This window comes from Heloderma suspectum, chromosome 1 (genome assembly GCF_057233095.1).
Source record: "Heloderma suspectum isolate Gila_16-S chromosome 1, 16-S_ref, whole genome shotgun sequence".
Classification (NCBI taxonomy): domain Eukaryota; kingdom Metazoa; phylum Chordata; class Lepidosauria; order Squamata; family Helodermatidae; genus Heloderma; species Heloderma suspectum.
Genome location: NC_139458.1, coordinates 346710855 through 346735520, shown reverse-complemented (window position 1 = coordinate 346735520; position 24666 = coordinate 346710855). Strand labels below are relative to the sequence as shown.

Sequence of the window (24666 nt, the reverse complement as noted above, 5' to 3'; positions counted from 1 at the left end):
ATTTATTCCCAACAATAACTTAAATACTGATTCCTTTGGCTGGTTTTGGCTTCACCTTCGGCATAGGCTTAAGGGTCACACAAGGCCAGTTGTCCATATTCTTTGCCACCACTGGTTTAAAATATGAGCCCAATTCTTATAGTTATTAATTTAAAACAGATGGAGGGACTGATGATTGCATGTAGAATATCTTTAGATAAGACCTGCCCAACCATTAACATTTGCTAAAAACTTTTATATCTTTCACACTTCACCAAGCGAGAATGCCCAACTTCTCACAAAAAAGGTAACAAAGCCTTGATTCTCAAGTACTATCAAGCATCCCTCAGTAGAAAACCTCACAATTTATTTGAAGCAATCTTTGGGTATTTTCATTCCCTTCACAGGCTCAATCCCTGTTAACTCAAACAAAGCAGTTTCTTTGAGTCTGACAAGACGGTAGGTAAAAATACCCCAGGAATATTGGTCCACATGCAGTCTGTCTGAACAAGATAAGAGCTGAAGTACTGCTCTTCCAAGTACTAACTGACTTGCCCTCCAGCATTTGTGATTTCAGCTACGCTTCACATTTAGTTTCCCTTATGTGCGGCTTTTTGATGTGTAAAAATAATCATGAGTTTCATTTTAAAAGATATTGGATCAGTTTAGACATAAATATCTTGGCCTAATATACCATGGTTAATTAGACTAGGAGAAAACATTGACCGGGTTTGGAAGGCACACTGCGGCTTCACATAGGTTACTTAACCCATGATGAGCCACAGTGTCTGCATGCGCCAGGTTGCATATGCAACCCCCACTCAGGCGAGTGCGGCCACCATTTTGAATATGCAATCCTCGCTCAGGGACTGTTGTGTCGTGCAAACCTGGTGAGTGTGGGTTATGTGAGCATTAAACAAATCATGAGTTATGCAAGGTTTGTATGGGCTGCCATGTCATGTGAACAGCTCCACCGTGTCTGCATGCTCCCTCCTCCTATGTCCCATAATAGAACACTTCTAGGGTTTGTTAAATCCCAGTTTCCCATTATGAAAGCACCAAAGCCTGGGGTTGGACTCAATGGTCTTGTAGGCCCCTTCCAACCCTACTATTCTATGAAGTCAGGCACATGAAAGTGAGGAATACATGAGTACAATACTAGTTCTTGGTCTAATAAACCATGAGTTACGTCTCAACTAGACCATGTTGAACTTTGTACTTATTACTTACTCATTGAGCTCTGGCCACTTAGTGAGCTCCTCAAACTTTCTACTGAACCACCAGCTTTCAGCTTGGGTTTATCTAAAGAATCAGTATCTGGCTGCGGTGACTGAGGAGATTCTGGCATTACATCCAGGCTGGAATCCTGAAAGAAAATTACACACAATTTATTTTCAGATTCCCATACACTCAAGTTAGAACTGTTGGTTTATGTAGTTTGACAAACGTTACCACCTAGGGTAGAGCCCATTGCTATGCATCTGGATCCTAAAGGACCCAACTGAGGCAATGGACAAACCTAGAAAAGGTGAGTAAGAGAAGGTTCTTCTTTCCTAACCATTTAGGGCGCAATCCTACGGCCACTAGACAGCAGCTAGACGGCCATAGGATTGGTTGGTTTCAGTGAACCGACCTTGGAGCCCATGCCCCGAGGTCAGTTCCTGAAGAACTGACTCCCTGTCCCCGCCCCTACCGCCTTGTAGGCAGTGCGGGTCATCTCCAGGCTCGTAAAAGCAGCGCGGAGTGAGGCAAAAAGGAGGCATTCCCAGGCGGGAGGTGTGGAAGTGCCAGTATGACACTCCCTATGCATCGTCTGCCCTCCTCCACCTTGCGCTCCAATGTCCCGCGGCTAGACAGTCGAAATTGTCTGTCTAGCTGCGAATGAGGGCGGCTGGAGCACAGAGGAGAGGACCCCTCTGTGCTCCTCCTGCCATGCATACGATAGGCAGTTGCCTCCGAGTTTGGAGGTGGCCGCCTATCCCAATAGGATTACTCCCTTATAGACTAAAACAGCCTTCCCCAAGCTGATGCATTCCTGACATTTTGGAATACAGTTCCATAATCCCTGACCACTGGTCCTGCTGGCTGGGGCTCATGGGAACTATATAAATAGGGTATTTTTTAGCTTTGGCTAAGAGGACACTAGTGAAAAAATGAGAAATCATGGCCCCAGCCCATGAGAAAACATGACCAAGTTCACACAGGACCACATTGTCAAGACTGGAAACAAAACCAGAAATTCTCCTGCAGCTGTAGGAAGCTATTTCTCCTACTCTACATGTTTACTCAGACTGTGTTCAATGGAAATTACTCCCAGATAAATATGCGTATGACTTCAGCTTTTGGATGCAACCCTATGGTATGTAAAACAAAGAAAAAAAAACCAATGGGAGGGAAACAGTAAAAAAAACCCACCTCAATTTGGAACAGGGCAGATGGGAAGAAAGAGTCACTTCTCCCCCACTTCTCAGCAGTACAGAAAAAGCTTTTGCACAAGGAAAAAGCCCTTTAAAGTATTTCTAGCCAAAACTTACAATTAATTAAAAGATTATTTTGACTCTGTCACCTATATCTTAGTATCTACTTGTGATTTAGCTGTTTCATTATGTTTTCTAGAGTTGTGATGCTTTCATAAACCTTAAAATAAACCTTTTCATGTGTATTTGCTGAAGATAACTATGAAAAGTTAACACTACATAAATGGCAGATGAAATAACAGAAACGTTACAGTTTGGATTGAATAACTACGCTCATTATTTTTCATAGGTATGGTGTTAAAATGAAATAACCTGAAGATGCAACTCACTTACAAAATTTGTAAACAAAGCAAAAATCCTTTACACGTAAGGTAATGGGCTTTTTTTTTTTTCATTCATTCAAGTAACAAGACAGATTTAGAAGGACTGAAACAGTAATTTCTGGGAGCTATCTGCAGTCAGAACAACATTCATTTATGTTATGTGTGGATGTCTGCACACATCCTGGTGCAAAGAAAGCATTTTGTTTGATAAATGACAATGCAAGAAAATAACATGGTACAATATTCAAGACTATCTAAAGCAAGAAATTAAAAGAAACCTGCTGATATACAAGGATCGCTGGCTATTCCACAGACATGAAATCACAAACCATCTGAATGAAGCCTGTTATTTGCATGCTGCAGAGTATTCAGGAAACATCTTCCCACAAATCAAGCAAATCTCCAGAGAGAATTGGAGAACCAAAGCCACAGATTGCTAATAAGAAAGTGCCTTCCATTTTTCTAATGGCTATGTTTCTTGTACTCCATTCTTGAACACTTTTGCAGAAATGTCCATGCAGTTCTTACTAAATTAGAATTAGAAATTGGAATCTTACTAAATTGTGGGCACAACAACCTCCTAGGACTGGGCCATGGAAGCAAATATTGTACTGCCACCCTCTATGTTCCAGAAATCATATGATCAGCTACAAAGCAAGGAGGATGCCTATGCTTGGGCCATACTATATTTGCAGGAAAGGGTACATTTCATTTTATTTAAGCATTTTGTTTCTCGCTGTATGGTATTGGGAAAACTTTGCAAACATGACAAATATCACCTCAAACCTGATATCTGGGCATTTATGATTATGCACAGTTGGGGCTGGCAATCCCTGGGCTTCATTACTGCCACACCTAATTGTAAGATTCAGCTGGTACCACAAACTCTCTTTATGTCAGAGATGGGCAACTTGTGGCCCTCCAGATGTTTTTGCCTACAACTCCCATGAACCGTCACCATTGGTTATGCTGGCTATGGCTGATGGAAGTTCTAGGCCAAAACATCTGGAGGGCCAAAAGTTGGCCACCCCGGCTTTAAGTGAAGGTGTTGTACTTCCAAGTTAAGGCACTAAGGGCACAATCCTATACATATTTAGACAGAAAAGGTCCTACAACTCCCAGCATTCCCCAGCCAGCCACACTGGGGAAAAGTCCTATAACTCCCAGCATTCCCCAGACAGCCATGCTGGCTGGGAAATGCTAGGAGTTGTAGGACTTCTTTTCTGTCTAAACATGCATAGAATTGTGCCTTAAAACATTTATAACATTTTAGCTCTCTCTAGGTCACACTGGGTTTTCAGGATGACTGTTGGTATCAAGACAACTTGACTGTTGAATCAAGACATTCAATCTTCGTATCTAGACATAACATTCTTAATATTTTACAACCAATTAAAGTCTGGTTCTTTAAAGGATTACCATTTTAAAACTGTCCCTATACAAGGCTCAGGTACAAAACTTTTAAAAAGCAAGTAGAGTCTAACTCATCACCAGTATTACGGTCAACTTGCCTCTAAGGCACTAAAATTAGTTAGGAGGTGCTCTTTACTTCTGCTGATTACTCTTAGTTATTAGTAATTAGTTATACTAATTATTGTATAAGTAATGTTTCGATGAGCATTAATTCAGGTAGGGCTACTTTGATCTTCCTTGGCCCCCACAAAATCAAGAAAATATATATCTCTTTTACCAAAGGATGGCTTACATGAAAATATTTAAATGCTTGGCTGTGTTACAGCACTATTCAATTTTAGGATCAACAGAGACCATGACGTTTGTGTTACATCTGTCAGCATTGTAATGGAGCTTTGTAGCAATCTGATGCATCAGAAATGGGCTTTGGGAGATGGATGTGCTATCATGTTACCACCACTGATTCTATTTTTATTCCAGGAGTCTGACACCACTGAGATGGTCTGGTGGATAACAATGGGCTTTGCTTCAGGAAAGACTATAAGGGTTGCCTCATTTCTGCATAGATCCTCAGACAAATTCTTTATTTGCAGTAACTCAGGGCTCCAGACCCACTGTGATAGGATGCTGAACAGACATACTACCAAAGTGACGGGCTTCTGGCTTGAAATCAGTCTCATATCACTGCAGATAAGAATGAATCAAAATAATGATAGGGACTGTAGACCTGAATTTAGCTTGGCAATATTATTCCAACCTGTCTCGGAAGACATAAAGATAAACACATGCGGCAATGTTCTGCTTATCAAATACTAGCCTTGAGCTTCTGAATGCAACGTACTGGTACCCCATTGCATCCTTATTATTCAACAGTCCTCTAGAGGGCGGTATTTAATCAATGGAAACTATTTTTCCAGCCCATGCCAATGCCTGTGGTTGCTTGCCAGCAATTACTTGTTATGCTTACAGTTCAAGTGGAAAAAACTGATGAAAAAAAGAGAAGTGCTGGGTATTTTGACAACCTACCAAACCAAATTGAATGAAGTGTGCCAAATGCAACATGCTTGGAAAAACAGATTGATTTTGGCAAGAGGAAACTGAAAGAGCAGCTTTAAAGGAATACATGCTCAGAATGAACTTTAAGGATCAACTATATAGATCTCTATGATGAGGGAATTAAATATGTGATAAAGGCACACCATGTTCATTTGCAAAGTTTTTTTGGACAAAATGGAATTCACACACTTTTGGCCTATATGCAGGAATGTTTTAGGCTTATATGGAAGACCACCCTGTGTTCTGTTACGGCCCCTACAGTTGGGGATGGCTTCTTGAGATAGCCTTCCATGCCACACAGACAAACTGCAAAGTGACACAGAGATGCTCTCTGAGACGAATTCCTATTCTTGGAACTATCTTTCCCAAGCATAGTTTTGTAGACTATCACTAATAGGAGAGAAATTCCAGAAATATTTGCATAGTTATTTTGCCGTCTTTATTTGCAAATGCCATTTTTCCTATAAATGCTCCTCATCCCAAAAACTTGTGGAGTACAAAACGGCACGATTATTTTTCAATGAAAGGACTTTATGGGGCATATTTATAATGGAGCACGTAACCACCGGGCAGTTACACCAGGGGTAGGGAACCAATGGCCCCCCAGATGTTATCAGACTCCAACTCGCATCAGCTCCTGTCAGAATGGCCAATGGTCAGGGATGATGGGAGTTGGAGATCAATATCATCTGGAAGACCAGAGGTTCCTCACCCCTGAATTATAGGGATTTCACACCATAGGTTTTTTTTTTCTTTAGAACAATTAGGAAGCTGCCATATACAGACCATTGGTCCATCTAGCCCAGTATTGTCAACACTGACCGGCAGCAGCTCTCCAGGGTTTCAATTAGGAATTTTTCCAGTCCTACCTGGAGATGCCGAGGATTGAACCTGGGAACATTTGAATGCAAAGCAGGTGCTCTACCACTGAGCCACAGATGATTAAATGAAGTGAATCAGAGCTCTCCTAGATACAATGCAAGTCTTTTCTATAAATAAATATATTTCCCCAATATTTTTAAATATTTTCCCAATAACTTTTACATCTTTTTTATTTTTAAACAGTGTTTATATTTGAATATGATACACTTTTTGGTTATTTAGAAAGATGGTGTGTTTAAATAACTGTATTACAGATAAGTTTAATGGCGGAAGATTTTAAGTTGTTTTATTGCATCTTTTTGTTGTACGATGTTTGAACAAAGGAGAAGGGGAACATAAATATTTTAAATAAAATAAAAAGAAATTATCAAGAGGACAGGGCACGGCATAAATTTAGATAAGAAAATGCAGTCTAAATTTGAAACACATTTAATTCTTTTTAAACTGGAATATGTGTTTGTTGTAAAGTGTATGCTGCTGTGTAATTTGGAGTATGTGTTGGGGTACTCTGACATTGCTAGAGGACTAATGCAAAATATATAAAGCCATTCATTCTTTACAGCATGTGAACTACCAGCATATATGGAATGAAATCATATACTTTACTGGCCTAACTCAATTCTAACTCCCTTTTATGGTGTCATTGAAGCTCTTTTCATAGTAAATAGTTTTGAAAGGGCCTTGGAATTGCTTCACTATATTATTCCCATGGGAAGTTTCTCTAGTGACACTGTTGTACCTTTCAATGATATCTCAAAACATAGGAATCAAGGGATCTTCCAGTATTTACACTAGAAAGTAAAACACCCAGCTGTTATTTAATTTAAAGCAAACAAGGAAATGAACAAACTTGCATACCTGCTCTGACAAGGAGCTGCTGTATTTTTTAGACATCCTTTTCTTCATGGTTTCTTTTACAGATTTCACTTTTTTACCAAGAGATATGCGGGAAGTAGAGGGGGATTTGATCACTTCTTTGTAAACAAAATCACCATCTTTACCCTGTAAAATGAAAGAGGAATCAAAATAAAGATCACAATTTGCCATCTCTGGCCAACTCTCAAAGCAAATGTATTTAAAGGAAACAATGATGGGTGGAATTGTGGCTCACGTTTCACAGATTTTTGCAAGTTCTCTGAACAAGACTAGCTTTTCCCAGTAACATTTACTTCTGGAGCATTTTTGTAATGTCACCCATGGAGGCATACACGTAAGAAATAAGATATCAGAAACTCCTACTTATGTGGCAAATAATGCCCTCTATGGCACCCTTCCCCCATTCTGATGTTTTAGACTACAACTCCCAGTATTCTTAACCATTGGCCATACTGGCTGGGGATAATGGGAGTTGAAGTGCAAAATATCTGGAGGGCACCAGGTTGGGGAAGGTTGATCTGCCATTTATGAAGCTGTAAACAATTGGTCCTCCGCCCCTTCTTTCCTCATGTGCTGGCTTTAGTGTGTAGATCTTGGCTTGCATTAAGTCTGAGTTCCTCATTATGTCCAAACTGGGAAACGCTGGTTTAATGTTGCTTTACAAACCAGGATAATAAGCCAGAATCTCTGTACCAAAGCTGGCACATGACCAGAAGTGGTGAGGGAGGAACATGCATCCATAGCTTTATGAAGCTGTGGACAAACATTGAAACACAGGCAAGATGTTGAAACTGGCCACCCATGTTGATTTTTCAGCGAGAGTCATGAGTCAGAATGTTAACTACCTTCTAATTCCTGCCCCATGGATCTTTCTTTAACAATACTTGTGGGAGAGTCCAATGCTGACTTAACTTTTTCACATGTAAGTTTCATGACAAATACACTACCCTAAAGGGAAATGTTACATTGTATTCAGCTTCCATGAACCTCATCACTGTTTTCAATATGTACTGCTTTTCAACTTTCTTTCTTTCTTTCTTTCTTTCTTTCTTTCTTTCTTTTTTAACATTTTGGAAGATGAGAAAAGTAATTTCAAGTACAGCTCAAATTCCATCTCCTATTGCTTGTATGATCATTTCAATTTTCAGAGCACTTTTTACCAAGTACTCTTGGCTCTAAGCTGAGATCAATGTTTGTTTATAAGGATAACTATATTCTGTTTATTGAAATTCCAGGTAGATTCAACTGATAGTGGCAAACATTAAGCATATACATTCCAGTATTCACTCCTGTTGCAATATCAATAGCTGCTCTATAGCTAAACTACGCATGGCACTCGGCTGTGTGTAGTTTGTTCTTGCTTTTGTTTTGTTTTACAAAATGCAACTGCAGAGGCTGCAATGTAAAGCATAAGACTCGCATTGGGGGAGAGGTTCTTAATCCTTCCCTGTAGACCTTTCTGTGCTAAATATCATCCACCAGCTGTTTTTGGCCCCACAAAGGAAAATATATGGGTACCAGAAAGGAAAAAGAGCACTCAAATGTCTGAATTAAGCTTACAGCCATAACTGAACAATTAGAGGAAAGGGGAGAAGTCAAGGAAGGTAGGAAAAAGCAGGGGGAGATGCAACTAGAACCTTGATGGACCACTGGAACATAATTACAGACTAAGGTCTATGAAGTCCAGCACTGCATTGCCATGGGTGGCCAGCTTGGAAGTTCAGAAATAGGACATGAAGGCAGTTATCCTGTCTCTACCATCTGCTCTTGAAAGGTATACTATCTTGAAATACAGAGATTCTATTTGGCAGCCATGGATGGTAGCTAATAACAGACACATCCTCTGTGAATTTGCCTAATCCTTTTAAAAAGCTATCCAGGTCAGTGGCTATTACTTGTGACAGTTAATTTCACAAGATAATGTACTGTGTGAAGAAGTATTTCCTTTTATTTGTCCAGAACCTACCATAGATCAACTTCATAGGATCAACTTGAGTTTCAGGGAGGAGACAGAGGAACATTTTCAATCCAGGGGGATGGGGACGGGGAGGTGTGGTGGTGGTGGTGGGGATCCAAACTCCAGCATGACGCTGCTACTTATCTAATAGCCCATACTCTGTGTATGTGTTTATTCTAAATGTCCAGACTTCTGCAGCTGCACTTCACCACACCTCCCACTCCCCCCAGACAGGCCAGCCATCTGGCCACTTCCGCCAACGATATTGTCCAGCTAGAGCCATTTCCCTCACACTCACACACCAATCCAAGGCGATTCAGGAACTCAAAAGGATTTAAAATCAGTGGGACAGCGGTCCATTAACAAAATCATGGATTTAACTGGAATACCTTCTTGCCTGCTCTAAGTATTCTAAAAATGCCTGGTGCAGTGACAAAGCTGGCTCAAGGAACAGAAAGAGAGAGAAGCCTTCAGAAGTGAGAAATGTGAGGATGGGGTTGGAAAAAAGCTATCTTTTAAAAAAATCATATGTACGTTATTTCATTAAAAAGCTGCACTTGGTCTTAAAACAATGTCAAAACAAGTGAGAAACCACAAATCAGTACCATGTTTGAAAATATGATTCTGCCAGCGATGTTCCCTTTCCAGTGAAGCTTTAATGTGTCCCACAGAAGAAAACAAAGAAGCACCATATAGGTACCATTCCTCCTTCAGCTCGCTCTCCTCCCCATATAAGTCTATCGATCTCAACACGTTCTCCACCCCAACCCACATTATGGCCCAATTCATACTAATAAGCAGCTGTGGAGGCTGCATCAAATGGCAAGTTGTTCATATAACCACTCACTATCAGAGAAACCATGAGGATCGCAAATAACATACTTGTAATGTGAGTGTTACCTTCTCACATTATTCATTTTATTGTGGGATGGACATCCCCATCCTTAAATAGTCACAACCTGCTTCCAATTTAATTAGCTAGCTAGTTAGTTAGTTAGTTAGTTAATGTATCCTTTCCAGGGCATCTCTATGAATATCTTTCCCTCAGGTCTTGGGATCTGGTATGATTTCAGTCAGACTCATAGCAGATATGTCTTCATTTAGTGGATGGATTTTCTTATGTTGAGTGGTGGGGAGATCCTACTGATTTGATCCTCCTGGCCAAGTTAAACTCCTTGGCTGGCAAATGAGTACATCTATGTGGAAGCCATGAACCATGAGTGGCGATGGTGATGTTGGTAGTGGCGGTAGGGACAAATGGTTTCTGTCTATTGTTTTGGTGTTACAGATGCAGAATAAAAGAGAGCTTTGTGGTTCCCTAGGCAACACTCTGTTTTCACCTTCCTCCACATTACAATTCCCAAGCAACAGTGTGAAAACATGCATGTGTAAAATAATACCAAGCAAATTAGAACCTTCAAAAAAAGAGGTAAAATATGTGAGTGGTCACCAAATTGATTGCTATTTGTGATCTAATTATGAAATAAACAAAGACAATATCATACAGTCCTGCTTGTCATATAGATGGTTCAGTTTTCTCTATGCTAAATTTCTAAAAACAAGGTGTGCGGCAGCATAGTGAAAATTGGGAGGTCCCATATTGGGAATAGCTTGCCATAAAGAGAAAGCTCCACCTAACTGTATTTATATAGGTCACTATTCAAGTGTATAAATTGTACAACACTCACTGTGTACAAATTCAACCTATTCTCCTTACCATGTACTGCTATCAGGGTTTCACAAATGTTTTGTGGCTTGGGGAAAGGCAAGAGCTCTCCTGACATTGTACTGTCCCGCTCCAAGATTCAATTCTAGGGAAACTCCCCTGGCCTTAGTAAGTGCATTTGTGGGCCCCTGGGTAGAACTAGAAAGACAGGCCCACTCCTATAGCATTTGGTTACCATACTAGGTCGGAGGCAGCCCCAATACTCTTTCCCCACACTTGAACATCTCCAAAAAGTTCCTTATATTGCATTCATGAATACTGGCATTCCTCCATGGTCAATGAAGCTGTACCAATACAGCTACTGTTATGGTGAAAGAGGTTGGAGTCTGCTTCTAGTGTTGAAGGCAAGGACTAAGTATTACCATCATTACTGGGAGTACCAGACATGACTGTATGTTCTGCTACTGCTATATCGTAATACATTCCCAGTCACTCCTACAATTCTATTGCATTTTCCTACACATCTTCCTATTGAATGTTAAGAGCATAATCAAACTATTTCAAAACCCAACATACAAAACATTGTTCAGAATTGCACTTTACCTAGCTGGGCACTATTGTACCTGAATATGGATACACACTGTACTTTTATTACACACAATTCAGTGCTAATCTATTTTCTCCAATATAAGTAGGTGACCATCATAATCAACACTTTTAATCACTATAATTAAATGGCAAATACTTAACAGTTTTTGTATTGTATAAAAGCAACTGTCCATCATTAACTTGCAATGCAGTGTGTATCAAAATGTCATTCCAAAGTCTAAAGAATCAGCTCAGTTTCTAGCAACTGAAAATTGGTGGTATTTTTCTGGATCATAGAGCTACTATTATGGCAGTTGTCACTGCATTTTAATTCTGTTCTAAATATCATCACTGTAACTCACTGTAACATGAAAAATGAGCCTCAGTCAGTGTCATATTTGGATCTGTAACTCATACTTACCATCTGATCCAAATTGTTTCCAATGTGCAATGAGCGATTTGTCAAATCAAAGCCACCAAAGCTGCAGGTCCTCTGTGAAATAAGAAAGGTTTATGCTAACCTCATTACAACTAAATCAGTACACAGAATCAAACATTTTCTGGGGTACAGAAGACACTGGAGAAATCCAATTGTACAAACAATAGTAACAACAAAACGTGATGAGAAACTTAGAAGATTCTGGCGTTACATTCATGCATCATGATGTCTCTTCCTGGTCTTTTGCTGTTCATTATAATGCATATGATCTTCAGATTTTTAAAAATTCCCTTTGGCCAGGTAAGGATGTTCCATAAAGGAGTACAGAAAGTATTCCTAGAGTGAGGAATCTTTTCACATAACCAATTTAAATCTTGAAATTGTTCCCAGTGTCTCTTTTTGTCAATGGGATGGAAAGTAATAACAAAAAAGACTTGGATCCAAACATACGTGGTGCTGAAAAATTCTAGAAGCAGACAAACATCTAGAACTCCTAAGGATCTACTCAAACACAATAGGTGTTGAAGGCCTCTCAAAGATATCTTCAGTACCTCACACCAAAAAGGCAATATGCCTAAGCTTCCAAGTGAGATACATTAATAGGGGATTCATTCTTAGAAAACACTGGCTCCACCAAGACCTCCATGGTACAAAGCAGCTTTGTTACTGCTATGAGAGAAAGTAGGTTATATTTACAGTGGCACAATCTAGTAGAATGAGACTAGTGGAATGAGTCACTCTCAGATAGGGATGTCAGAGAATTCCGCCACGGATCTCGGTGAGGCCGAATGCCAGTGCATTCGGCCCCCCGAAATCCGTGGCGGAACGAAGCCCCCGCCCCCCCAACCCATGAAAGGCGTGCGAAACGGAGCACTTACCTGCTGCCGTCCGCGCTGACTTGCGAATGGCGGCCACCCTGCGGCCGCCATTCGCTTCCAGATCATAGCCGTGATAGGCTATGTAAATACTTACGTAGCCTATCACGGCTAATGCAGGGACGCCTTTTGCGTCCCTGCGGAGGCCATGATAGGCTACGTAAGTATTTACGTAGCCTATCATGGCAAGCCAAAAAAACACAGCAGCATACACAAATGGCGGCAGCTGCGGCGGCCGCCATTTGCGTTCCCTATTTTGAGCCATTTTAACCTACGTAAATATTTACGTAGGCCATTACGGCGAAAAAAAGGGAACATAAATAGCGTAGTGGGCGCTATTTGCGTTCCTTTTTTTTTTGCCGTAATAGCCTACGTAAATATTTACGTAGACTAAAGTGGAGGGGGGAAAAAGGAATGCAAATGGCGCCCACTACGCTATTTGCGTTCCCTTTTTTTCGCAGTAATAGCCTACGTAAATATTTACGTAGGCTAAAACGGCTCAAAATAGGGAACGCAAATGGCGGCCGCCACAGCCGCCATTTGCATATGCTGTTTTTTTGGGGGGGGCTTGCCATGATAGGCTACGTAAATACTTACATAGCCTATCACGGCAGCTTCGCAGGACGCAAATGGCGGCCGCTACGGTGGCCACCATTTGCGACTGCAGCAGCCCATCCGCGGTCGGAACTCCAGCTGCGGACGGCCCTGGCTGGCGGCTCCGTGGAGCCAGACGGTTTAGGATTTTGCTCCGCACCTCCCCCCCCACCGTGAATCATACCGTCGAAAAGGTAGGTGACTTTTGTGCATCCCTACTTTCAGACCAGTGGCCCAAGACAGAAATACTGATGCCGATTTCAACATTATGACACTACCTTTCTTCCAAATAGCTAAAAAGCACCCTAAGCAAAGCCACACTTCCACAGTAAGGCAGGAAGTACTTGGATCTAGGTAATGGTCCTCATTTATAACGCATTATTTGAAAGGATACTATAGGGTTGCACGACTCCTTTTCAGTTATACAAAAGGAGTTTTTGCCCTTTCTAGAAGTAAAACAGCCTGTCATTTCTATGCCTTGATCCAATATTCGTCTGTGTTTATAACTTTCCCTATTGAAATGTAATTATTATCCTATATTATATGGTGCAGGGCACCAACAACGTGTCACACAATAAATGCTTTATAGGAAATCTCTCTCTTTTAATATTATGTTGTGTCTATTACCAGTGTACAAGTCACCTGAAGTTGACTAGTATGCTGCATCTAGAGGATTGTGTCAAGAAAGCTTCTATCCTTCACCAAACAAGGCTTTGTTGGGGAGCATCCACTTGCTGGAATCAAGTTTTGAGGCTAAACATAACCGATGGGTATTTATCAAATAAGGAGTCATAGTTTTGGCATATGTGACAGCATATATATAAAAACATAGTCAAAAGATGCTTTTTGGCAATATGCTGGAATGTAACGTATAACCAAAAGTAGTACCATTTAAGGAGTCAAGCTGTACTACTATAGCTGGTAGAATGAAATTTGCTTTCAAATATATACTTCATAGCTTCTAATAACTGTATGAGTAACATGCCAAATAAAGACTGTGGATATTCAATGGAATGGTCATGCGATCAGAAAACATGTTGATGCAAATTCGAAAGGTCCATGCATGTTTGGCTACCAAAACAAATTTAGATGCCAAAAATAAATGTAAATACAAGACAAGTAACCAGTCCTACTGAACAAGAGGCTTCCACAGTCCCCTGAGGTTACAGTAAGCATGAATTATGATTTCAGAGGAAACAGGTGCAGAGGTGCTTAAAGTTCACAAGCAGCATATCAGGCTCTTGCCATTTTGGAAAAGAAGAGAGCGACAAGAAGTTAATTAAAGGCTCCATCTGGAAAAAAAAGGAAAAGGACATACCTTTCTCTCCTATATAACAAATTAAACACATCCCAAGTAGTACAAAAGGAGAATTGACTCCTGACTACCAAAACCATAAATAACTATATGGAATGGCAGTTGTGTTTAGAACTAGAATATTTATGGGACAAAACTTCTCAAATTTCTTAGAGGGGATATGAGAGTCACACCACCTATTGATATACACACACATTATGAATATTCAAGCCAAAGTATATTTATTTGGTGTTATCAGCAACTGAAATATTATGTACCCACCCCCAGTAGTAAAAAAGAAAAAGGAAAAAAAGGAATATCACTTGAGAAGTAGTGAAGTACATTACAAGGCAGGGCAGAATCAACTAATGTATGAAACATCTGAGAAAAGATTGTGCTACGCAGAAGTTAATGTACCTCAGTGGTCACTAGCCAAATGTAGCTGCAAAGCCGGCTACAAATTGGCAATAAAGATTATGTCATTATTTTGTCTACCATAGTCACACCCTTAAAAATGAACTAACACAAGGCTCTTAGAACTCTCAATGAGTTATACTGTGTAATTGTTTCCACTGAAATCTCTTCTAGGTCTTATGAATCTATTAACAAGTATGCCTCCCTTCCCTCCTACAAAGAAAATAATTTTACAGCTGTAGGAAAATAGGACAGATTATTTGTTCTTTCTCAGCATCAAAGGAATATGAGAACCTCTGAGAACCAATGGACAGTGTGATTGCATTGTCTCAGGAGACCCTGGTTCAAAATGCAATCCAGTCATGGTTTTGCTAGGTGGCCTTTGGCAAGTCGCTAGCTCTCAACATCAGTTTCCTATCTATGATGTTTTCTATCAATGAGACTGGAAAAAAACCCACCCCACTTCACAAGGTTGTTGTGTGCAGCAAACCTAAAACTTACAGGGAGTAATCCCCATCAAAGATAGTGGCACTTAGTTCTGAGTAAATATATGTAGGATTGCCCTGTTAATGACATAAGTATTTGTACAGCCAAAAGTGGGTGGGGCTCAGCTAAATGGTGGAGCGAGAGAAGAGGGTCAACTTCATTTATCCTCTCTTCTTATTTGTCCTCTGCCCCTTCATTTATCTGCCCCCCTCTCTCTCACACACAGACCCATTCATAACTGTCACACACACTGTCCAAGCAACCACCCTGTCTCCCCTTCACACACTTTTCCCAGCACCCATCAGCTTGTCGTGGGGATGAGGCACACAATTTAAATGGGACGGATGGTGCACAGGTATGGTTCTCCCTATGTACCATCTTCACCATTTAAATTGCACTCTTGCCAGCTCACCAAACAGCTGGTTGGGAGTGCGATTGTGCTGGGAAGTCAGTGCATGGGGATGACTCTTCCCATGTGCTAGCCTTGCCAGTATAATCACATTCCTGCAAGTTCACCAAACAGCTGAGCAGTGGGCTTGGGTGAGCACAAACTCAGCAGGGGGAGGCGGGACTGGGTTTCTGAGCACGGATATCTCTGTCAGGCCACATGCACGGCCTTGGCCACATGCGATTCACAGGGCAGAGGTTGCCCATATGTGTTGTAAGTGATCAGCAGAAATAAAAGAAATGCAAGAAATTGATACAGGGTATTTTGAAAGGTACATATAAAGACTTCCAAAATGGCTGGATGAAACTCCTGCTCTAACCTCTCCTATGTAGACCTTCTATTCCTCTTCTGGTGAGAGAGGAGCCACACAATTTTGTTTTTGTCTGTCACGCAGAGCTCATTTGGATGATATTGAAAATGCCATTCCAGCCTATCGTATGGAAGGATGCATGTGCACAATTGCCATCCTACCTTTGCCATCCCCAAATGTTCATGAAGAAATTGACCATCTGCATTATGGCACCCCCCGGCCCACGTCATTTCCCTGGACCATTTGGTGGTTTCTTAGCTTTTTGCGCATGCGTGTGCGCGCGCGTGCGCACGCACACAGTCTAAAAGGTTGAAATGTCTCTCCTAAGGCTTAATAACTGGCAGAAAGAGTTTTAAAGCTAAAATATGCTGGTATTTTTTGGTAATTTTGGCCCCTCCCCATTTGCCTGTGGCCCTATCCACCACTGGAATGTGGCCCCTGAAAGCTTCTCTGAAATTGAATTTGGTCCTCAGGCTGAAAGAAGCTCAACAGCCCTGTTCTAAAGAATGTTGAAGTGTTTAAAACATCAATCTTCAGCATCATTTTTATTGCATACGAACTTCAGTTTTCTGCATTAAAGTTTCTCCCCCTGAATTAAATCATCCCGAATAGGAAGGGCTATGTGTTTTCTCCTTACATTTTTTTCAGACCTGGACACTAGGGACCAGGGCCCCATCTACATGGCACCGCTTTCACCCTTTGCCCTGTTGCAACTGCACAGGATTTCAACGTTGAATTAGGTTCTGCTGGGATACACTCGCGATTTACTGTGGGCTTCCCTAACAGACTCCGTCGTGCCCTTTTTTTACCATCGTACTTTAATGTGTAGCTGTGCAGTCCTGTGTGAATGGGGGTGTGACACTTCAGTGGCTGTTTTGTGTTTTATGGATTCTGTTGTGTCTGTCCTTTCCTCACTAGGTAAAAAGTGGGTGTTCTGTGCTCCTTCATTTCCACACCATCTGTTTGTCGGTTCCCCAGCCCGAGACTCTCGCAATGGTTCACGTGAGTGGTACATGCCTACCCATTGCTCTGAAATGGTGGCCGGAGTGAAGTTGGTCCTCCCCCAAGACCGCCCCCCCCCCGGCCCTTGGGTACTGAGTCCAAAAGCAACCATTGTGAAGATACGAAGCTGCAAAAATGTGCAAAAGTGTGATAAATGAAAACACCTCTCTCTGTAACTGCGCAGCTGCAAAGGGATGGGGGTGAGTAAAGGGGTGTCGCAGAGTGACGCAAGCACTACGCACGCCTACAACACGCCCACTGCAAAATATGAAGTCAGTTTGGGGATGGGAAAGACGGCTCGCAACTATGGGGAAACCCGCAGCAAACAAAAAACAATGCAGCAAAACGCCTCCTTGGGAATCTGCATTTTCCGGACAAAAACCATGGATGGCTGCGAAGTGGTGACTGCATCATCTGTCCCGAGGGACCTCAACTCGCAGTCGCCCTGGAGTAAAAGGTTCATGTAGATGGGGCCCATATCATTCTGTCCAAAGACTTATTCGAATATCCTGTTGGCAAGTAATTGGGAAGGGGTTGGGGGGAGAAAAGAAAGCCAGTGAACTATGAAGCTTTTAAATTATTATCCAAAAATACAAGCAATGCTGACTGTAACCTCATGGGAGCTAGTAGGCCACCTTCAGTGATCATTCTGGGACTCACAGACTTTTGGTGGATTCTCAAGAGAACCCTTTTAGTACAGCGGTCCACTGTGGCAGCCCACTTCCTCTTCGCCTCCTCCTCCTCCTCCAGCAGACATCGCCTCAAATCCTGTTCTTCAGATTTGCTCAGGGTCCTGTCAGTAACGGGCCTCACCAGATGTGACAGGTTGAGGTGACTGTATAGGCTTCTCTCCACCACATACGTGATATTGAACTCGCTGACCGAGCTGCGCCCTCGAAGCTTTCTGTTTGGGAAGCCACAGCTTCCTCCTCCTCCCCCCTTGGCTTTTTGACGAAGAAGCTGCAGGTCACAGATGGAAGGAGATACACCTTTCCTAGCTGGACGCTGGCAGAGAAAAGCTCTAGAACATGAGTAGTTAGAATCTGTCTTTTTCAGTCGGATCTGCTTCCTGATACTCTGGATTTCCTCCAAGGATACCAGGACATGGTGCTTGCGCCTGTTATCATAAATGCAAATGCTTTCTTTACTTACCCCATGGCTCAGAGAGCTGAGGTTCTTCTTCATCTCTCCATCTGTTAAGGAGCGGCAAACTTTTGGAGTTTTCTCTTCTTCTGGGTAGGAAAAGAATGTTCCAAGCTTCTTTGGGGGTTTAATAAGGCCACGGCTATCAGTTTTACTGAAGGTCTTGAGCAATTTCCTATTAGTACCCCATGTGTCTACGCTGCTGGATGAAGGAGATGTGGTCAGTGAATCAGAGTCTTCATCGGGCTGTTTCTCAGAAGAGTTATCCAAGCAGAGTAGCTTCTTGTGAACTCCAGAATAAAGTGCCGATCTGTCATCTGGTACTGGAGAGCTGTCAAATGAATGCTCATCCACACCTAAAAGGGAACATACCACCACATTAGCTGTCACTTATTCAAATATGAGTGAGAAAAAGGCAACAGAGGGGCATCCTGAAGGGAAGACCTTTGCATTTCCTGCAACCAAAGAAAGATGGGGGCATCCTCATTTCTGAAGAATAGAACCATCTGGGCACAAACCAGCAGTGATACTGATGAAAGGAAAAACAATGCTGGGATACTGGTGTACATCTCAATAGCCTGATTTCATTTTTGTAACAAAACAAATCTCTATTTGTTGAAAGGGGAAAATATACTTTTTGTAGCAAAGTATTTCTTCAACGTTATTATCACAAGTACAGTATAAAAGATCCAGAGTAGCAAACAAACCACCACAATCCCATTAAATATGCAAGAATAAATGAAGCTATTTAGTTACAGTTAATGAGCCAGAATTATAATTATCTAGCAATGTTGGAGGAAAGCCAATATGATGGTGAGTATAGGGTGTAGAAGACTAAGCTTATGAATAACGGGTGAAGGCACTGGACACATTTGGCCTAGAGGATATGGCAACAGTTTTCAAAGGAATGTCAGAAAGATATAATAAGTATTCACTTTTTGCGATGAGGAGAGGATTAAAAAAGGGGCTGCTATAAATGACAGCAGCTGTGTATACAGCCCCCCCCCCAGCAGGTATGCGAGTCCCCCCAGCAACTGTAAACGAGGCCAAAGAAATTAATTTAAATTACAGGACTGCAGATTGAGCTTAAACACTGTGAGGGAAATTTACCAACTATAAGAGATAGGAAAAACTATTGTATGAATACGTTGCCTGTGAAGCTTGTAGAAGACATTAAAAAAACAAAAATTGATGGAGCATCTGTTGGGGATGCTTGACCTACAGGATATGCTGTTATAGGTAAGAAGGGGTATAACTAGGGAATCCACTAGGTCTTTTGCAAGTCTATGATTATATGTTGGACTTAAAGAAAATGATAGGTAACATAATTCATGTTCTCTATATACACTAGCTGTCAGGCTGAATATAATGGGAGTCATGTATGAATAGAATTACTGAAGTTTAAATCCAACCTACGCTGGCCTATATTTGGAAAGCTAAAGTTTTTTATTTCCTTTTTTCCTGTAATAGGTAGAGAAAAAACTGCATATATCATTTGAAAATGTTTATCTGTTTTGACAGAGAAGAACAAGAAATAGCAGGGATGGAATCAAATGTAACACACGTAACTTTAACTTTCTATGTCCCAGATATTATGATTCAAGTCAGATTTTTCAGCAATACATTTACTAAGCATTCTGTTATGTACTGAGTTGATTTTCTTCTCAACAAGATCTTGGAAAGCATACATTGTATTTCATCACCTACAAAAACATCAATACTGTACTAAGAAAGGGTCTTAGAGTTTGTGATACAGAGTCACATGGAATACCAAGACAATATGAAATTGTGCGAGATCTATAACGCATCAGTTTAAAAAGTGGGTATAGCCACATCTCTATCTCATAATGTAGGTTAGCCAGATCATTCTTACAGCAGAGTTCTCTGCACGTTTATTCAGAAATAAGTTCCATTTATTTATTTATTTTGATGTACATCTTGCTTTTCTGCATGGTGCTCAAGTCAAGTAAAAATAAAAACAATCACATTAACATATTTATTTTTTATTTCCAAAAATGTCTATATTGCTTTACATTTAAAATAATAATCTCAATTCATAAATAAATAACAATAAAAAAACAAGAAGCAGGTAATTAAAACATATTAAAATGAGTAGAAACCAATTCAAATTAAATCACAGGCCAAAGCCTGTCTAAATAAAGAAGTATTTACCTATCGACATAATATCATCAGAGAGATGGTTAGGCAGGTATCCCCTGGAGGAGAATTCCAGAGCCTGGGCACAGTCACTGAGAAGGCCCTCTTTCAAGTCCCCAAACCAGCACTGGATACTGGTGGGGCCTCTTCAAGTTTAAGACTCAGGCAGAATTACATGGCAGTAAACACTAACCTGGCCCCAAGCTGCTTAGGGTTTAAAAGTCACACCTACTACTTTAAATTGTGTCTGGAAACAAACCTGTAGTCAGTGAACTTTAACACAGACATCACATGGTCCCTATAACTGGCCCCAATCAATAGTATGGCTGCAGCATTCCGAATCAGATTTAGTTTTCAAACAATTTTCAAAGCAGCCCACTACTAGTAGTCCAAATAAGATGTAACTAAAGCAGGGGTGGGCAACACAAGGCCTGCGGACCGCATGCACCTGCTCCCAGAATGGCTCTGCTGAAGTTAGTAGTGGCTCAGGGGGAAAAAAGCATTTAAAAAAGTAACATTGTGACTTTAGTCTATGAAATGCTAAAAAGGTCAAATTTATCTTCAGACCAAGCTAAATTTGACCTTTTTTAAGTACTGAAGTTGCTCGCTACTGAAATTCAGTGGCAATCTGCTGATTCTTTTTCCAGCACCCTGTGAACTATGGGGTATCCCACAGAGTGAGGCCCATGGGGAATGGGTCCAGTGGTGCAAAAATGCCCCCTGGACCTCCTGAAGTTGCCCACACCTGAACTAAAGCATGTGTCACTACCACCAGATCTGAACTTCTAGGAAGAAACATAGTAGGTACACCAGCCTCACCTATGTAAATACACTCTTGGCCACAGCTAAAACCGGGACATCCATGCTCTGGGTGTGCTCCTGGATCCAATCCTATCTATGAACCTGGGTCTTCAAGGAGAGTTCAAACCCATCGAAGAAGGGGCTGAACCCCTATTATATCAGCAGCCTTTTGCTTCATCTTTGAAAATTGTGATGTCTCAATTGCCTTACAAGACAGATCTTACAGAACAATTCCAGTGCTACAATGATCATGTTTAGCTCAAGTCAGATGTAACAACAAACCATGGGTTTTTGCTATGAAAATGAGCAGTGGCAAACCTTGGGCTCAGATCTGTGGAAAAGAGTTCACCCTCAAATTAGGATCTCAAACTAGATTCAAACTAGTTTCATCTTGGTTTGGGATTCCAGTTTGAGAGGTTGAGGGCAAACTCTTTCCCACAAACCACAGTTGGCTGTATTCAGACAAAACAACAATCTAGAGAATTTGCCACAAACTAGAAGCAGAAACTTCTAATCTCCTCCCCTCCTAACTGAGGGAAAGAGATGAAGGAGTTAACGAGGCCTATTGCTGCTCATTCTTGGAACAAACTATAGTTTGCTGTTAAATCTAAACTGAGCCATGGAGTATTGTATAGGTGTGGAGCCAGAGTCATTATGTCTATGTAGTTTGTGCTCAAAGGTCTGCAGATGTGCACTTGGATGCCATTTGGGACATCATACATCAAACAGGGAAATACAGAAAAATCACATCTGCATCAGAACTTTCTTCTGTTCCTAGCCTGAACTTAAGACTTGTTTACAACATTTAGTTGTAGCACTAAAAAGCATTATTAAATGTTTCATAAGAAGGCTTAAAAAAACCTTATTACATTTGCTTTTATTTACCTAAAAATTATCATGCCAAATGGAGCCAAACCTATGACTATCGTATTTTATTTTGAAGGGTTAAAATCACTGTCTGCCATGGAAGAAATTGTGGCATTCTCCCACTTCCACCCAAGTGAACCACACGCATTTTCTGACAGACTCATCATTCCCTGGTGAAAGAATAATCTGCAGAGCTTGAAGGGAGTGGTTCTAGTCAGGCAGATGTTCCAGGATCCCATGAGAAACCCACTGGCCTTCTAACCCTATGGGCTAAGCCCCACTTGCATTTTATCTTACTCTTCATTCCCTTGTGCAGCACAGCTCATTTAAGAGTCACATTTCATAGCTCCAGCATTTGCAGTAAAGAAGCATGAGTGAAATAAAGTGGCAACAACGTCTGAGTTTCACAGAAATTCTGGGGGCTTACCAGAAAGAATGAAGCCATCTTCTGTTTCTGCCAATACTCGCCACAAATCCCTCGAGCCTATACTCAGTACCACATTTCATCATGGAGAAATCTACCCAGCTCTTGAAAAATAAGGTCTCCATGGTGACCTTGGCATGATCAGATTTGACCATGGATTTCTAATACCTTTTTCCAGATATGTTCACTACATGTAGCAAAAAAATAAATAAATTGCAATGCTATACTGCAACTCTGCTGATAAAATGGGCTCTTTGGTACAGGACCAAGTGTGCTAACAAATTCAACAGTCAAGTTCACAAACCAGATTGACCCCTCCACTCTGTAAAATACCAAAAATTACTTTGTTCGGACCCAAAGAACAGTAGGTGGAGTTCTGTCTGTGAAGCGGGGCTTCCCTCTTTCTGTTGCAGCCCTTTGCACAACCAGAAAAAAACACTTCAGAGTCAGAGGATGTTCTAGAATGGTGTGCAATGCAGTGGTGGTGGTGGTGGTGGTGGTAAGGCTGCAGCTGGGAGGAGGGGGAAATCAGTGACCTCCCTTATTACCCATTCATTTCATTCATTCATTCATTCATCCAAAGTATATGCCACTTTTCCACTTTAGAGTCTCTACAACTAATAAAATTGCAATAATAAATCCAAGTTAAAAAGAAGAAACAATAACCCAAACCACAGAAAATAAGAAACAGATAAAAAGCCAACACAACTAATACATGTATCAATAAAAAAGAGACGACAATAAGACAGTAACACAGCAGTAAAATGGTAGGTCCCTTGTGTGGGTGCCTAATACAAATGCCTATTTGGATCCAGATGATTAATTTTAACATGGCATATGAAAGAATCATATATGATGGCAACCAGGCACAGTCATCCCTATTACTCCCTCACCAGGATTTCTCTCACTTTTCCCCATTAACCATTTTTCCATGAACATTTCAACAAAAAAATACAACACCCCCAAACCCACACCATCATGACTAGAGACAGGCACTTTTTCCTGTCTGCGCGGCTAGTTTTTACCTTCAGTGCTGGGCTTTTTAATTTCTTCCACTCTAATTAATTTCTTTCTCACTCTGCGAGTTGAGTTGACCAGCTTATGCAGTCTCTTAAACTTCACCGATTCTTCCGATTCATCATCTGACTGTTCTCTTGACTGGCAAAGAAACAAAAGTAAATGTTAATAAAGGAATTATCCCTCAGCTCAGTCACTTTCTGTAGTCACCATGATGCAGCCCCGGGCTTACTGTGGTCTATAACAAGGAAAACCACGTAACATAAAACTGTTATATTCTGTCTCTCTCTGTCTCTGTCTCTCTCACACACACACATGCACACCCAACTACTTTAAAAAGAACATACCATTTTAACTTCTAAAGTAGTGCAAGGTAAGGTCCCAGGCACCAAAAAGTGTTCCAGCCCTCATCCTCCTCTCCACACATTGTGTAATAATAGCTATTTCCACGTTGTCTTTGAGCACATTTCAGACAAGACTCTTTCCTGGGACTCTTTTAGCCATGCTAGTTAAGCTCCTGTGGTTTGGGTCAGGCACTGGTCTTGTCTACCCTGGCGGAACTTGACGTTTAAAAACCTGGTTATAAAGAGCTTCTCCAAACTGATCTGAAACTCTATCATTGACTACTTTTTTCCAGACTTACAAGTAATCAAAAACAGCAGCAGCAGCAAAAATGATGGGAGGGGGGAGAAGGAAGGGAAGGGAAAGGAAAAGGGAGATCTCATCCACTCTGACTTATTTTATTAGCTACAACGAGCCACAAAAATATCTTCTTCCCTGTCCCACAGCTTCTCAATCTGAAGATTCCCAAGACTGGCTGTTAATATGCACAGAGCATTCCTCCAGAACTGACCAAAGGAAAACTTTGACCTTTACAGGCACTCAGTATAGCCCATATTCCCCAACATCCCATTTTGTCCCACATCTGATGCAGTATGCTCAGTCCCAGCTGTTTTCCCTCAAGTAGCAAACATTACAGAGACCAAAAAAATCCACCCTCTCCAGCAGCAGTGACACCACAAGCTGAAACAATCCATTCCTTGTGAACCAAATCAGAGCTCCCATTTTCAAGCCAGATCCAATGCTCAATATGCTACTTCCTCTGTTTTACCATGTTTAGAATCTGTGTGTGAGAGAGAAGGGAGGGGGAGGGGGAGGAAAGAAAGAGTGGGGCTCGT

The 24666-nt window shown here is 41.2% G+C and overlaps 1 protein-coding gene across 2 annotated transcripts in view; it reads right to left on the bottom strand.

The window, feature by feature from the left end:
- The window catches only part of SASH1 (SAM and SH3 domain containing 1), a 177884-nt gene that overhangs the window by 23796 nt on the left and 129422 nt on the right, over positions 1-24666 (bottom strand). The window contains exons 1-6 of one of the 2 annotated variants that reach the window (XM_084827799.1): positions 23836-24113; positions 23497-23629; positions 18232-18578; positions 11639-11710; positions 6989-7132; positions 1210-1345 (exon numbers count right to left, since the gene is read on the bottom strand). In XM_084827799.1, coding sequence (XP_084683925.1) covers positions 1210-1345; positions 6989-7132; positions 11639-11710; positions 18232-18578; positions 23497-23629; positions 23836-23838 — 835 coding nt within the window. In that variant the 5' untranslated portion in view covers positions 23839-24113. Of the gene's footprint in view, positions 1-1209; positions 1346-6988; positions 7133-11638; positions 11711-18231; positions 18579-23496; positions 23630-23835; positions 24114-24666 lie in introns of those variants that run through there. The other variant, XM_084827798.1, reaches the window with a different exon arrangement.